This window comes from Ranitomeya imitator, chromosome 7 (genome assembly GCF_032444005.1).
Source record: "Ranitomeya imitator isolate aRanImi1 chromosome 7, aRanImi1.pri, whole genome shotgun sequence".
Classification (NCBI taxonomy): Eukaryota; Metazoa; Chordata; class Amphibia; order Anura; family Dendrobatidae; genus Ranitomeya; species Ranitomeya imitator.
Genome location: NC_091288.1, coordinates 224,662,235 through 224,674,856, shown reverse-complemented (window position 1 = coordinate 224,674,856; position 12,622 = coordinate 224,662,235). Strand labels below are relative to the sequence as shown.

Here is a 12,622-nt window from a genome sequence, read left to right as displayed (position 1 = left end):
GTGTGTCCCCCCATCTCTATATAGGTCGCCCCGTTTGTGTCCCCCCATCTCTATATAGGTCGCCCCATCTCTATATAGGTCGCCCCGTGTGTGTTCCCCATCTCTATATAGGTCACCCCGTGTGTGTCCCCCATCTCTATATAGGTCGCCCCGTGTGTGTGTCCCCATCTCTATATAGGTCGCCCCATGTGTTCCCCATCTCTATATAGGTCGCCCCGTGTGTGTCCCCATCTCTATATAGGTCGCCCCGTGTGTTCCCCATCTCTATATAGGTCGCCCCGTGTGTGTCCCCATCTCTATATAGGTCGCCCCGTGTGTTCCCCATCTCTATATAGGTCGCCCCGTGTGTGTCCCCATCTCTATATAGGTTGCCCCGTGGGTTTCCCCCATCTCTATATAGGTCGCCCCGTGTGTTCCCCATCTCTATATAGGTCGCCCCGTGTGTGTTCCCCATCTCTATATAGGTCGCTTTGTGTTTGTCCCCCATCTCTATATAGGTCGCCCCATCTCTATATAGGTCGCCCCATGTGTGTCCCCCATCTCTATATAGGTCGCCCCATGTGTGTCCCCCCATCTCTATATAGGTCGCCCCGTTTGTGTCCCCCCATCTCTATATAGGTCGCCCCATCTCTATATAGGTCGCCCCGTGTGTGTTCCCCATCTCTATATAGGTCGCCCCGTGTGTGTGTCCCCATCTCTATATAGGTCGCCCCATGTGTGTCCCCCATCTCTATATAGGTCGCCCCATGTGTGTCCCCCCATCTCTATATAGGTCGCCCCGTTTGTGTCCCCCCATCTCTATATAGGTCGCCCCATCTCTATATAGGTCGCCCCGTGTGTGTCCCCCATCTCTATATAGGTCGCCCCGTGTGTGTGTCCCCATCTCTATATAGGTCGCCCCGTGTGTTCCCCATCTCTATATAGGTCGCCCCGTGTGTGTCCCCATCTCTATATAGGTCGCCCCGTGTGTTCCCCATCTCTATATAGGTCGCCCCGTGTGTGTCCCCATCTCTATATAGGTCGCCCCGTGTGTTCCCCATCTCTATATAGGTCGCCCCGTGTGTGTCCCCATCTCTATATAGGTCGCCCCGTGTGTTCCCCATCTCTATATAGGTCGCCCCGTGTGTGTCCCCATCTCTATATAGGTTGCCCCGTGGGTTTCCCCCATCTCTATATAGGTCGCCCCGTGTGTTCCCCATCTCTATATAGGTCGCCCCGTGTGTGTTCCCCATCTCTATATAGGTCGCTTTGTGTTTGTCCCCCATCTCTATATAGGTCGCCCCATCTCTATATAGGTCGCCCCATCTCTATATAGGTCGCCCCATCTCTATATAGGTCGCCCCATGTGTGTCCCCCCATCTCTATATAGGTCGCCCCGTTTGTGTCCCCCCATCTCTATATAGGTCGCCCCATCTCTATATAGGTCGCCCCGTGTGTGTTCCCCATCTCTATATAGGTCGCCCCGTGTGTGTCCCCCATCTCTATATAGGTCGCCCCGTGTGTGTCCCCATCTCTATATAGGTCGCCCCGTGTGTTCCCCATCTCTATATAGGTCGCCCCGTGTGTGTCCCCATCTCTATATAGGTTGCCCCGTGGGTTTCCCCCATCTCTATATAGGTCGCCCCGTGTGTTCCCCATCTCTATATAGGTCGCCCCGTGTGTGTTCCCCATCTCTATATAGGTCGCTTTGTGTTTGTCCCCCATCTCTATATAGGTCGCCCCATCTCTATATAGGTCGCCCCATCTCTATATAGGTCGCCCCATGTGTGTCCCCCATCTCTATATAGGACGCCCCATGTGTGTCCCCCCATCTCTATATAGGTCGCCCCGTTTGTGTCCCCCCATCTCTATATAGGTCGCTTCATCTCTATATAGGTCGCCCCGTGTGTGTTCCCCATCTCTATATAGGTCACCCCGTGTGTGTCCCCCATCTCTATATAGGTCGCCCCGTGTGTGTCCCCATCTCTATATAGGTCGCCCCGTGTGTTCCCCATCTCTATATAGGTCGCCCCGTGTGTGTCCCCATCTCTATATAGGTTGCCCCGTGGGTTTCCCCCATCTCTATATAGGTCGCCCCGTGTGTTCCCCATCTCTATATAGGTCGCTTTGTGTTTGTCCCCCCATCTCTATATAGGTCGCCCCATCTCTATATAGGTCGCCCCATCTCTATATAGGTCGCCCCATGTGTGTCCCCCCATCTCTATATAGGTCGCCCCGTTTGTGTCCCCCCATCTCTATATAGGTCGCCCCGTGTGTTCCCCATCTCTATGTAGGTCGCACCGTGTGTGTTCCCCATCTCTATATAGGTCGCCTCGTGTCTGTCCCCATCTCTATATAGGTTGCCCTGTGTGTGTCCCCCATCTCTATATAGGTCGCCCCGTGTGTTCCCCATCTCTATATAGGTCGCCCCGTGTGTGTCCCCCATCTCTATATAGGTCGCCCCGTGTGTGTCCCCCATCTCTATATAGGTCACCCCGTGTGTGTCCCCATCTCTATATAGGTTGCCCCGTGGGTTTCCCCCATCTCTATATAGGTCGCCCCGTGTGTTCCCCATCTCTATATAGGTCGCCCCGTGTGTGTCCCCAATCTCTATATAGGTCGCCTCGTGTGTCCCCCCATCTCTATATAGGACTTCCAGTGTGTCCCCCATCTCTATATAGGTCGCCTCGTGTGTCCCCCCATCTCTATATAGGACTTCCAGTGTGTCCCCCCATCTCTATATAGGTCGCCCCGTGTGTGTCCCCCATCTCTATATAGGACTTCCAGTGTGTCCCCCCATCTCTATATAGGTCGCCCTGTGTATGTCCCCCCCCCCCCCCATCTCTATATAGGTCGCCCCGTGTGTGTCCCCCATCTCTATATAGGTCGCCCCGTGTGTGTCCCCCATCTCTATATAGGTCGCCCCGTGTGTGTCCCCATCTCTATATAGGTCGCCCCGTGTGTTCCCCATCTCTATATAGGTCGCCCCGTGTGTGTCCCCCATCTCTATATAGGTCGCCCCGTGTGTGTTCCCCATCTCTATATAGGTCGCCCCGTGTGTTCCCCATCTCTATATAGGTCGCCCCGTGTGTTCCCCATCTCTATATAGGTCGCCCCGTGTGTGTTCCCCATCTCTATATAGGTCGCTTTGTGTTTGTCCCCCCATCTCTATATAGGTCGCCCCATCTCTATATAGGTCGCCCCATCTCTATATAGGTCGCCCCATGTGTGTCCCCCCATCTCTATATAGGTCGCCCCGTTTGTGTCCCCCCATCTCTATATAGGTCGCCCCGTGTGTTCCCCATCTCTATGTAGGTCGCACCGTGTGTGTTCCCCATCTCTATATAGGTCGCCTCGTGTCTGTCCCCATCTCTATATAGGTTGCCCTGTGTGTGTCCCCCATCTCTATATAGGTCGCCCCGTGTGTTCCCCATCTCTATATAGGTCGCCCCGTGTGTGTCCCCCATCTCTATATAGGTCGCCCCGTGTGTGTCCCCATCTCTATATAGGTTGCCCCGTGGGTTTCCCCCATCTCTATATAGGTCGCCCCGTGTGTTCCCCATCTCTATATAGGTCGCCCCGTGTGTGTCCCCAATCTCTATATAGGTCGCCTCGTGTGTCCCCCCATCTCTATATAGGACTTCCAGTGTGTCCCCCATCTCTATATAGGTCGCCTCGTGTGTCCCCCCATCTCTATATAGGACTTCCAGTGTGTCCCCCCATCTCTATATAGGTCGCCCCGTGTGTGTCCCCCATCTCTATATAGGACTTCCAGTGTGTCCCCCCATCTCTATATAGGTCGCCCTGTGTATGTCCCCCCCCCCATCTCTATATAGGTCGCCCCGTGTGTGTCCCCCATCTCTATATAGGTCGCCCCGTGTGTGTCCCCCATCTCTATATAGGTCGCCCTGTGGGTGTCCCCCATCTCTATATAGGTCACCCCGTGTGTGTCCCCCATCTCTATATAGGTCACCCTCACCTTCTGTCACCCCCTTTTCCCCCTCAGGATAACTCTCTCTTGCTCGGTGGAGGCAGTTGTAACATTCACACCATGGACCTGGAATCGGGGACTTTTACGGTTAGTGATTTTTGCCTCTCCTCCTGCGATCTACCTTTTCCAGATCTGGTGTGGACCCCTCTCCTCTGTGATCGCCCCATATAGCCCAGCTTCAGGAATGCTGGGGCTTTCTGCTGACCTGTGACCCTGGGGTAAGCTGATTACTGAGTGTCAGTCCGTGCAGAGGAGGAGCATCGGGGTTTCACCGGCTGGGATCAGCTCAGCAGGTGGCAGGTTTTGTTGTGGTGGCGGGATGTGGTGGTTGGCAGGTTGTGTGGTGGTGGGTTGGGTGATGGTGGTGAGTTTGGGTGATGGTGGCGAGTTGTGTCGTGGTGGCGGGTTGTGTGGTGGTTGACAGGTTGTGGTGGCGGGTTGTGTGATGGTGGCGGGTTGTGGTGGTTGGCAGTTTGTGTGGTGGTGACGGGTTGTGTGATGGTGGTGTGGTGGCTGCGGGTCGGGTGATAGTGGCGGGTTGGGTGGTGGTGGCGGGTTGTGTGGTGGTTGACAGGTTGTGGTGGTGGGTTGTGTGATGGCGGGTTGTGGTGGTTGGTAGGTTGTGTGGTGGTGGCTGCAGGTTGTGTGGTGGCTGCGGGTTGTGTGATGGTGGCGGGTGGTGTGATGGTGGCGGGTTGGGTGGTGGTGGCGAGTTGGGTGATGGTGGCGGGTTATGGTGGTTGGCAGGTTGTGTGGTGGCTGCGGGTTGTGTGGTGGTGGCGGGTTGGGTGATGGTGGCGAGTTGTCGTGGTGGCGGGTTGTGGTGGTTGACAGGTTGTGGTGGCTGGTTGTGTGGTGGTGGCGGGTGGTGTGGTGGCTGCGGGTTGTGTGATGGTGGCGGGTTGTGGTGGTTGACAGGTTGTGGTGGTGGGTTGTGTGATGGCGGGTTGTGGTGGTTGGCAGGTTGTATGGTGGTGGCTGCGGGTTGTGTGGTGGCTGCGGGTTGTGTGATGGTGGCGGGTGGTGTGGTGGTGGCGGGTTGGGTGGTGGTTGACAGGTTGTGGTGGTTGGCAGGTTGTGTGGTGTCTGCGGGTTGTGTGGTGGTGGCGGGTTGTGGTGGTTGACAGGTTGTGGTGGCTGGTTGTGTGGTAGTGGCGGGTGGTGTGGCGGGTTGTGTGGTGGTGGCGGGTTGTGTGGTGGTGGGTTGGGTGATGTTGGGTTGGATGATGATGGTGGCGGCGGGTTGTTGGTGGTGGCCGGTGCAGTGTAACTTCTGTGTCCTCTACAGATGACCCTCCAGGGCCATGAAGATTACATCCACTGCCTGTCTCTACGGGAGCAGCAGCGAGAGTGCGTGTCTGGCAGTGAGGACGGCTCGGTCAGGCTGTGGGGTGAGTATGGCGGTCCTAAGTGGCCCGGACCCTCACTCACTTTGTTCTTATGCGGACATTTCTTCTTCCTCAGATCTGAGGACGGGGTCACAGACACACAAGATTGAGATGTACAAATACGAGGTAGGCTCCGCCCCTGCCCTCGTGACTCCACCCCGCCATTGTCTCTGCCTGATCCATCTTGTGCTGGCCAATATGTTTCATGTTTTTGTGTTTCTTTTAGGAGTGTGCGCGGCCGCAGTACGGCAAGTGGATCAGCTGCGTGGCTACTGACTCTGACTGGATGGTGAGGGCAGATTGGTACAGTGGAGGCGGGGCTGCTGTCTCAGGGGCGTGGCTGTAAGCCTGATGTTAGGCTGTGCTGTATGGTATCTTTTAGGTTTGTGGTGGGGGCCCCATGTTATCATTATGGCACCTCCGCTCCGTCACCCCGACCACCATCTTCCCAATCATGGAGAGCCAGCAGCAGGTGATGTTCTATCAGGACATGGTAAGTAAGAACGCACTGCAGTCCCGATGTTCTGCCCGTCCCGGCAGCTAATTGGCTATCCAGCTCTGCCAGTTCCTTGGCCAGGTGGCTTTCCCCGTCCCGGCATATCTGCCCCATGTCTCTGCTGGCTATCCGGCCCCAACGGTTCTCCCCGTCCCTGCATCTCTGCTGGCTATCTGGCTCTGCCAGCTCCTCGCCCAGGCAGCTCTCCTCATTCTACTGGCTCTGCTGACTCCTTTCCCCAGGGGCTCTCCCCGCCCCAGGTCTCTGCTGGTTTTCAGCCCCTGCAGTTCTCCCCATCCAGACGTCTCTGCCAGCTATCTTGCCACGGTGTCACTGATGGCTTTCTGGCCCCAACTGTTCTTCTCGTCCCGTCGTCTCTGCAGGCTATCTGACTCTGCTAACTCCTTTCCCCAGGGGCTCTCCCGGGCCCCGGTGTCTCTGTTGGCTATCCGGCCCCAGCAATTCTCCCCATCCCGGCGTCTCTTCCAGCTCTTTGCCCCGGGGGCTTTCCCCTCCTGCCTCGATGTTTTACTTGCTTCAGTTTACAGTTGCCCCCCACTGTCCTGCCCTCTCCTCTGTTTTGCCGCACCTCTTGGCTTTCTCATGTCACTATCTCTTCCTTCCAGATCCTGTCGGCCGGGCAGGCACCACATATCAACCATTGCCAGATAACCGGAGACATCCGCGCTCAGATCCCGAGCTCTCCATGCTCCATCTACTCACTAAGCATCAATGAGAGCTCACCGGAAAACAAGGTACAAGTAATGAGAGGGTGACGGGTGCAGGGGGCAATGCAGAGGGACAGACAGAGGGTCACAAGAAGCGGAGCAATAGAGAGGCGAGAGCTGCGGTGAATGAGGCAGGGTGGGGGAGATGGCTCTTGCTCAGTACTAGACCCTGGAGGGTGAGAGACCACTCATCATGTGTTTCTTTCCCAGGTCCTTACAGCCGCCGGGAGCAGCTCCAAAATTGATGTTTTCACCAATTTCAGATACCGCGCGTTCTCCCTCAGCTTCACCTAAGTGGCATCTCACTGATTTTTTTTTCTTTACATTTTGTTCTTATTGTTACTTTTTATAATAAACGTAGTGTTTTGGTGTTTTTCCTCTTGTTTGAAGTTGAGAGCAGCGCCCCAAGTGTCTGTTGTGGGGTGCTGTCCGCATAGGGAACCCTCTAGTAAAGCCCCAGTAAAAAAAAAATGTTTGAGAAACCAAACTCTGGGGCATGGGTCAGTGTAGAGCACATACAGTGCTCAGCGTGAGAAGTCAGCAGGTGCCGCTTATCACTAAATTCTCCCCTGTGCAGAACCGGAACCTCGACCCATAGCTACTGACTGCGGATCCCAGGGCTTTTCCTGACTCTTGAATTTAGCTCTTTCATCCTTGTGTCCACTGACCTCTTCAATCAAAACCTGACTGACACTAGGAAGGATTTATTAAATTATCTGATGTTGTTCACTACCATCCTTGTGTCCTCTGAGTACTGACTACAGCAGTCATTACCTAGAAAGGATTCAGGTCTATAAAGCGCCTGATACTGATGACCTCCATCCTTGTGTCCTCTGAGTACTGATTACACCAGCCGTTACCTAGGGAGGATTCAGGGCAGTAAAGGGCCTGATACTGATGACTTCCATCCTTGTGTCCTCCTGAGTACTGATGACAGCAGTTGTTACCTAGGAAGGATTCAGGGCAGTAAAGTGCCTGATACTGATGACCTCCATCCTTGTGTCCTCCTGAGTACTGATTACACCAGTCGTTACCTAGGAAGGATTCAGGTCTATAAAGCGCCTGATACTGATGACCTCCATCCTTGTGTCCTGAGTACAAATTACACCAGCCGTTACCTTCGGAGGATTCAGGTCTATAAAGCGCCTGACACTGATGACCTCCATCCTTGTGTCCTCCTGACTACTGATTACACCAGCCAATACCTAGGAAGGATTCAGGGCAGTAAAGCGCCTGATACTGATGACCTCCATCCTTGTGTCCTGAGTACTGATTACACCAGTCGTTACCTAGAAAGGACTCAGGGCATTAAAGTGCCTGATATTGATGGCCTCCATCCTTGTGTCCTCCTGATTACTGATGACAGCAGCCGTTAACTAGGAAGGATTCAGGTCTATAAAGCGCCTGATACTGATGGCCTCCATCCTTGTGTCCTCCTGAGTACTGATGACACCAGTCGTTACCTACGGAGGATTCGGGGCAGTAAAGCGCCTGATACTGATGGCCTCCATCCTTGTGTCCTCCGAGTACTGATTACACCAGTCGTTACCTAGGAAGGATTCAGGTCTATAAAGCGCCTGATACTGATGGCCTCCATCCTTGTGTCCTCCTGAGTACTGATTACACCAGTCGTTACCTAGGAAGGATTCAGGGCAGTAAAGCGCCTGATACTGATGACCTCCATCCTTGTGTCCTCCTGAGTACTGATTACACCAGTCGTTACCTAGGAAGGATTCAGGGCAGTAAAGCGCCTGATACTGATGACCTCCATCCTTGTGTCCTCCTGAGTACAGATGACACCAGCCGTTACCTAGGAAGGATTCAGGGCAGAAAAGTGCCTGATACTGATGGCCTTCATCCTTGTGTCCTCCGAGTACTGATTAGACCAGTCGTTACCTAGGAAGGATTCAGGTCTATAAAGCGCCTGATACTGATGACCTCCATCCTTGTGTCCTCTGAGTACTGATTACACCAGTCATTACCTAGGAAGGATTCAGGGCAGTAAAGTGCCTGACACTGATGGCCTCCATCCTTGTGTCCTCCTGAGTACTGATTACACCAGTCGTTACCTAGGAAGGATTCAGGGCAGTAAAGTGCCTGACACTGATGGCCTCCATCCTTGTGTCCTCCTGACTACTGATTACACCACTCGTTACCTAGGAAGGATTCAGGGCAGTAAAGCGCCTGATACTGATGACCTCCATCCTTGTGTCCTCCTGACTACTGATTACACCACTCGTTACCTAGTAAGGATTCAGGGCAGTAAAGCGCCTGATACTGATGACCTCCATCCTTGTGTCCTCCTGAGTACTGATTACACCAGCCGTTACCTAGGAAGGATTCAGGGCAGTAAAGCGCCTGATACTGATGACCTCCATCCTTGTGTCCTCCTGAGTACAGATGACACCAGCCGTTACCTAGGAAGGATTCAGGGCAGAAAAGTGCCTGATACTGATGGCCTTCATCCTTGTGTCCTCCGAGTACTGATTACACCAGTCGTTACCTAGGAAGGATTCAGGTCTATAAAGCGCCTGATACTGATGACCTCCATCCTTGTGTCCTCTGAGTACTGATTACACCAGTCATTACCTAGGAAGGATTCAGGGCAGTAAAACGCCTCCATCCTTGTATCCTCTGAGAACATGGATGAATTATTTTTATTAAACCGCATCATGTCACATGCAAGAGGCACATAAGGGGACAGTCAATCAGGTTGTCTAACGATGTGATAGAAAAATATTCAGGTTAGCATCCTCAATAATCAGAACCTCCCACTCCCGTCTCCAAGACTTTACACGTGCTGCGCCGATTCTTTGGAATGCACTACCTAGGTTAATACGATTAATCCCCAATCCCCACAGTTTTAAGCGTGCCCTAAAAACTCATTTGTTCAGACTGGCCTACCGCCTCAATGCATTAACCTAACGATCCCTGTGTGGCCTATTTATAATAAAAAAAAAAAAGGTTCCTCGCATCATGTTCTCATACACTTTATGCAGTATTAGCCCTCTGTGTCTGTACTGCTACATACTTAGGCAGGTAACTGGTTCATGCAGCTTTACATGAACACCTGAGCCTTACACTATAGCTGGTCCGAATAACTAAAGCAATTGTTACCATCCACCTCTCGTGTCTCCCCTTTTCCTCATAGTTTGTAGCTTGCGAGCAGGGCCCTCACTCCTCCTGGTATCTGTTTTGAACTGTATTTCTGTTATGCTGTAATGTCTATTGTCTGTACAAGTCCCCTCTATAATTTGTAAAGCGCTGCGGAATATGTTGGCGCTATATAAATAAAATTATTATTATTATATTATTATTAGAGTCCTCAGTTGTTGATTCCTTTTAATGGCTAACTGAGAAGATGGTAACAAATTGCAGCTTTCGATACTACTCAGGCCTCTTCATCAGGCATAGACTAATTTTTCTATTTACTGGCTAAGGGTACAAAGATATATATCTTTCCTGTAACAATGTGATAGTATTTTAATAAAAGGGTGTTAAGAATGAAGGGAAAAAAATAGAGAGGGTGGGATCTCCAGCAAAGCTGTGAGCATATAAGGTGGGGAGCTGTACCAGATGCTAGGATTTGTCTGCAGTCTACCAGATATAGAGGACCTGTGAGACAGGATGAAAGCTTTACCCCGATCTTCTGGGGAGAACGACTTGTAGTTCAGTTTCCCAAGCAGTTGTAAAAGGAAAGGTAATCCTAGTCCTTCTCCCTCTTCGGAGCAGCCCGTATAGTGGTGACACTAAAGGGGAAGCAGGAGATAAATGTATATGTAAAGTCTCAACTGTGAGGTCTCTAGGAAGAGTTGACCCTGGGGACTGTTTAGTGAGGACGTTAGTGTCAACAGTGTTGGAGCCAAGCTCCCCTGACCGGTCCTTAATTTTCTAGGAACAATCGGAATCTGAAAGAGCCATACAGTGCCTTAAAGTATTCATACCTCATGAACTTTTCCACATTTTTTCACATTACAACCACAGAGTGAAATGTATTTTATTGGGATTTGTGATGTGTAAAAGAAATGATACGAGGTTTTCTAAATATTTTGAAAATATAATATGATAATTATTGTTCCGTGTGTTTGTTTTCAGCACCTGAGTCAGTACTTTGTAGGACCACCTCTCGCTGTTCTTACTGCTGCAGTCTTTTAGGGTCTGTCTCTCCAGCTTTGCACATCTACAGGTGACATTTTGCCTCTTCTTCTTTGCCAACCCTCGCTCTCGCTCAGTGACATTGGATGGAGTTGTTTGTGATCAGTAATTTTCACAACGTGTCACAGATTCTTTGAGATTTGGGTCTGGGCTGTGACTGTGCCGTTCACACACAGGAATATGCTCTGATCCAAACCTTCCATTGTAGCTCTGGCAGGAAATTGAGGGTCATTGCCCTGCTGGAAGATGAACCTACGTCCCAATCTCCGGTCTTATGTAGCCTCCAACAGGTTTTCACCTAGGATTGTCCTGTATTTAGCTACATCCATCGTCCCATCACTTCTGACCAGCTTCTTTGCCCCTGCTCATGGAAAGCCTCCCCATAGCAGGATGCTGCTATCACCATGTATGACGGTGGGGATGGTGTTTCAATGTGATCATAGAATCACTGATGTGCAGTGTTAATTTTCTGCCACAAATAGCCATTTGCATTTAGCCCAATAAGCTCTACTTTGGTCTCATTTAACCAGACCACCTTTATCAATATGCTTGCTGTGTCCCCTACATGGTGTGTGTTGTGACAGTCACTGGTAAAGTGCTGGAGGGGAGATATGTTTCACTACGCCTAATGACATCAGTGATATAAAACCCGGAGTTTTTCCTTCAGCACACTAAGTGTTGTGAGGGGTTACCCGAATTAGCACACTGGGCTGACTTTAATATGGACATCCATAGAGCGGGTAGGGGGTGTCCATCATATCTCCACCACAGTGTGTTGTCTGGGGTTTAAGTAGCTGCCCTCCAAAGGTAGCAGTATTCAGTGTCTGGGGAGGAGCATTCCAGAGAAGTGTTTTGTGGTTTTTGTGTATGCCTGAACAGTGGGTCTTAATAAACCCTGAACAGACTGATCCCTGCTAATGCAAGGACTGTACCTGCTACAGTTTTGTTTGGCCCAAAAGGCCCATATTTATTTTGTGCTTCAACTTGGTTTATGCTGTATGTAGTAAAGCAAGAGCATTCCTAAAGCCGCAGTGTTCCCGTGTCTACCTCCATGTGCAGCCGAGTGAGCCGATTTACTATAGTGGTAAGATGAGATCAATGTAGAACTTTTCTGGTTAAATGTAAAACGCTATGTGTGAAAACTATCACTGCACTTCACCATGAAAACACCATCCCTACTGTCACATGTGGCGGCAGCATCATGCTGTGTGGAGACTTTTGTTCAGCAGGGGCAGGGAAGCGTTTGAAATAGCTGCTGGCCAAACAAGCTCTCCTGTGTATGGGAGAGATGTCTGGTGGCTGAACAAGCACTCTTGTGTATGGAAAAGGCACTCAAGGATGCTGCTGCCCGAACCTGGTCTATTACGATACTGGTGTAACATGACTGGAATCCAATGGCTGCAGATACACAACCAGGAACAGCAAGTGTTAGTTATTGGTTGTAGCAATGGATCCTAGAAAAAATCTGTGTAAGGCCGGCTTCACACTCAGCGTATGAAAATACGGTCCGTATATTACGGCCGTAATACGCTGAAATGTCCCGAAAATAGTGGTCCGTAGCTCCTCCGTAGGCAGGGTGTGTCAGCGTTTTTTGCGCATGGCATCCTCTGTATGTAATCCGTATGGCATCCGTACTGCGTGGTTTTCTCGCAGGCTTGCAAAACCAACATACCGCTATAGAAATGATCCATGTGTCCCAAAAAGAAAAAAATATATATATATATACTGTATATATAGATATATATATATATATATATATATATATATATATATATATATATATATATACAGTGGGGCAAAAAAGTATTTAGTCAGTCAGCAATAGTGCAAGTTCCACCACTTAAAAAGATGAGAGGCGTCTGTAATTTACATCATAGGTAGACCT

At 50.9% G+C, this 12,622-nt stretch overlaps 1 protein-coding gene across 1 annotated transcript in view; it reads left to right on the top strand.

Annotated features, from left to right (window-relative positions):
- THOC6 (THO complex subunit 6) overlaps positions 1-6,955 on the top strand; it is a 61,121-nt gene extending 54,166 nt beyond the window's left edge. Inside the window, exons 7-13 of the mRNA XM_069735190.1 lie at positions 3,986-4,057; positions 5,259-5,361; positions 5,435-5,484; positions 5,585-5,647; positions 5,741-5,851; positions 6,481-6,609; positions 6,793-6,955. Coding sequence (XP_069591291.1) covers positions 3,986-4,057; positions 5,259-5,361; positions 5,435-5,484; positions 5,585-5,647; positions 5,741-5,851; positions 6,481-6,609; positions 6,793-6,876 — 612 coding nt within the window. The 3' untranslated portion in view covers positions 6,877-6,955. The remainder of the gene's footprint in view (positions 1-3,985; positions 4,058-5,258; positions 5,362-5,434; positions 5,485-5,584; positions 5,648-5,740; positions 5,852-6,480; positions 6,610-6,792) is intronic.
- Positions 6,956-12,622: the final 5,667 nt, after the last annotated feature.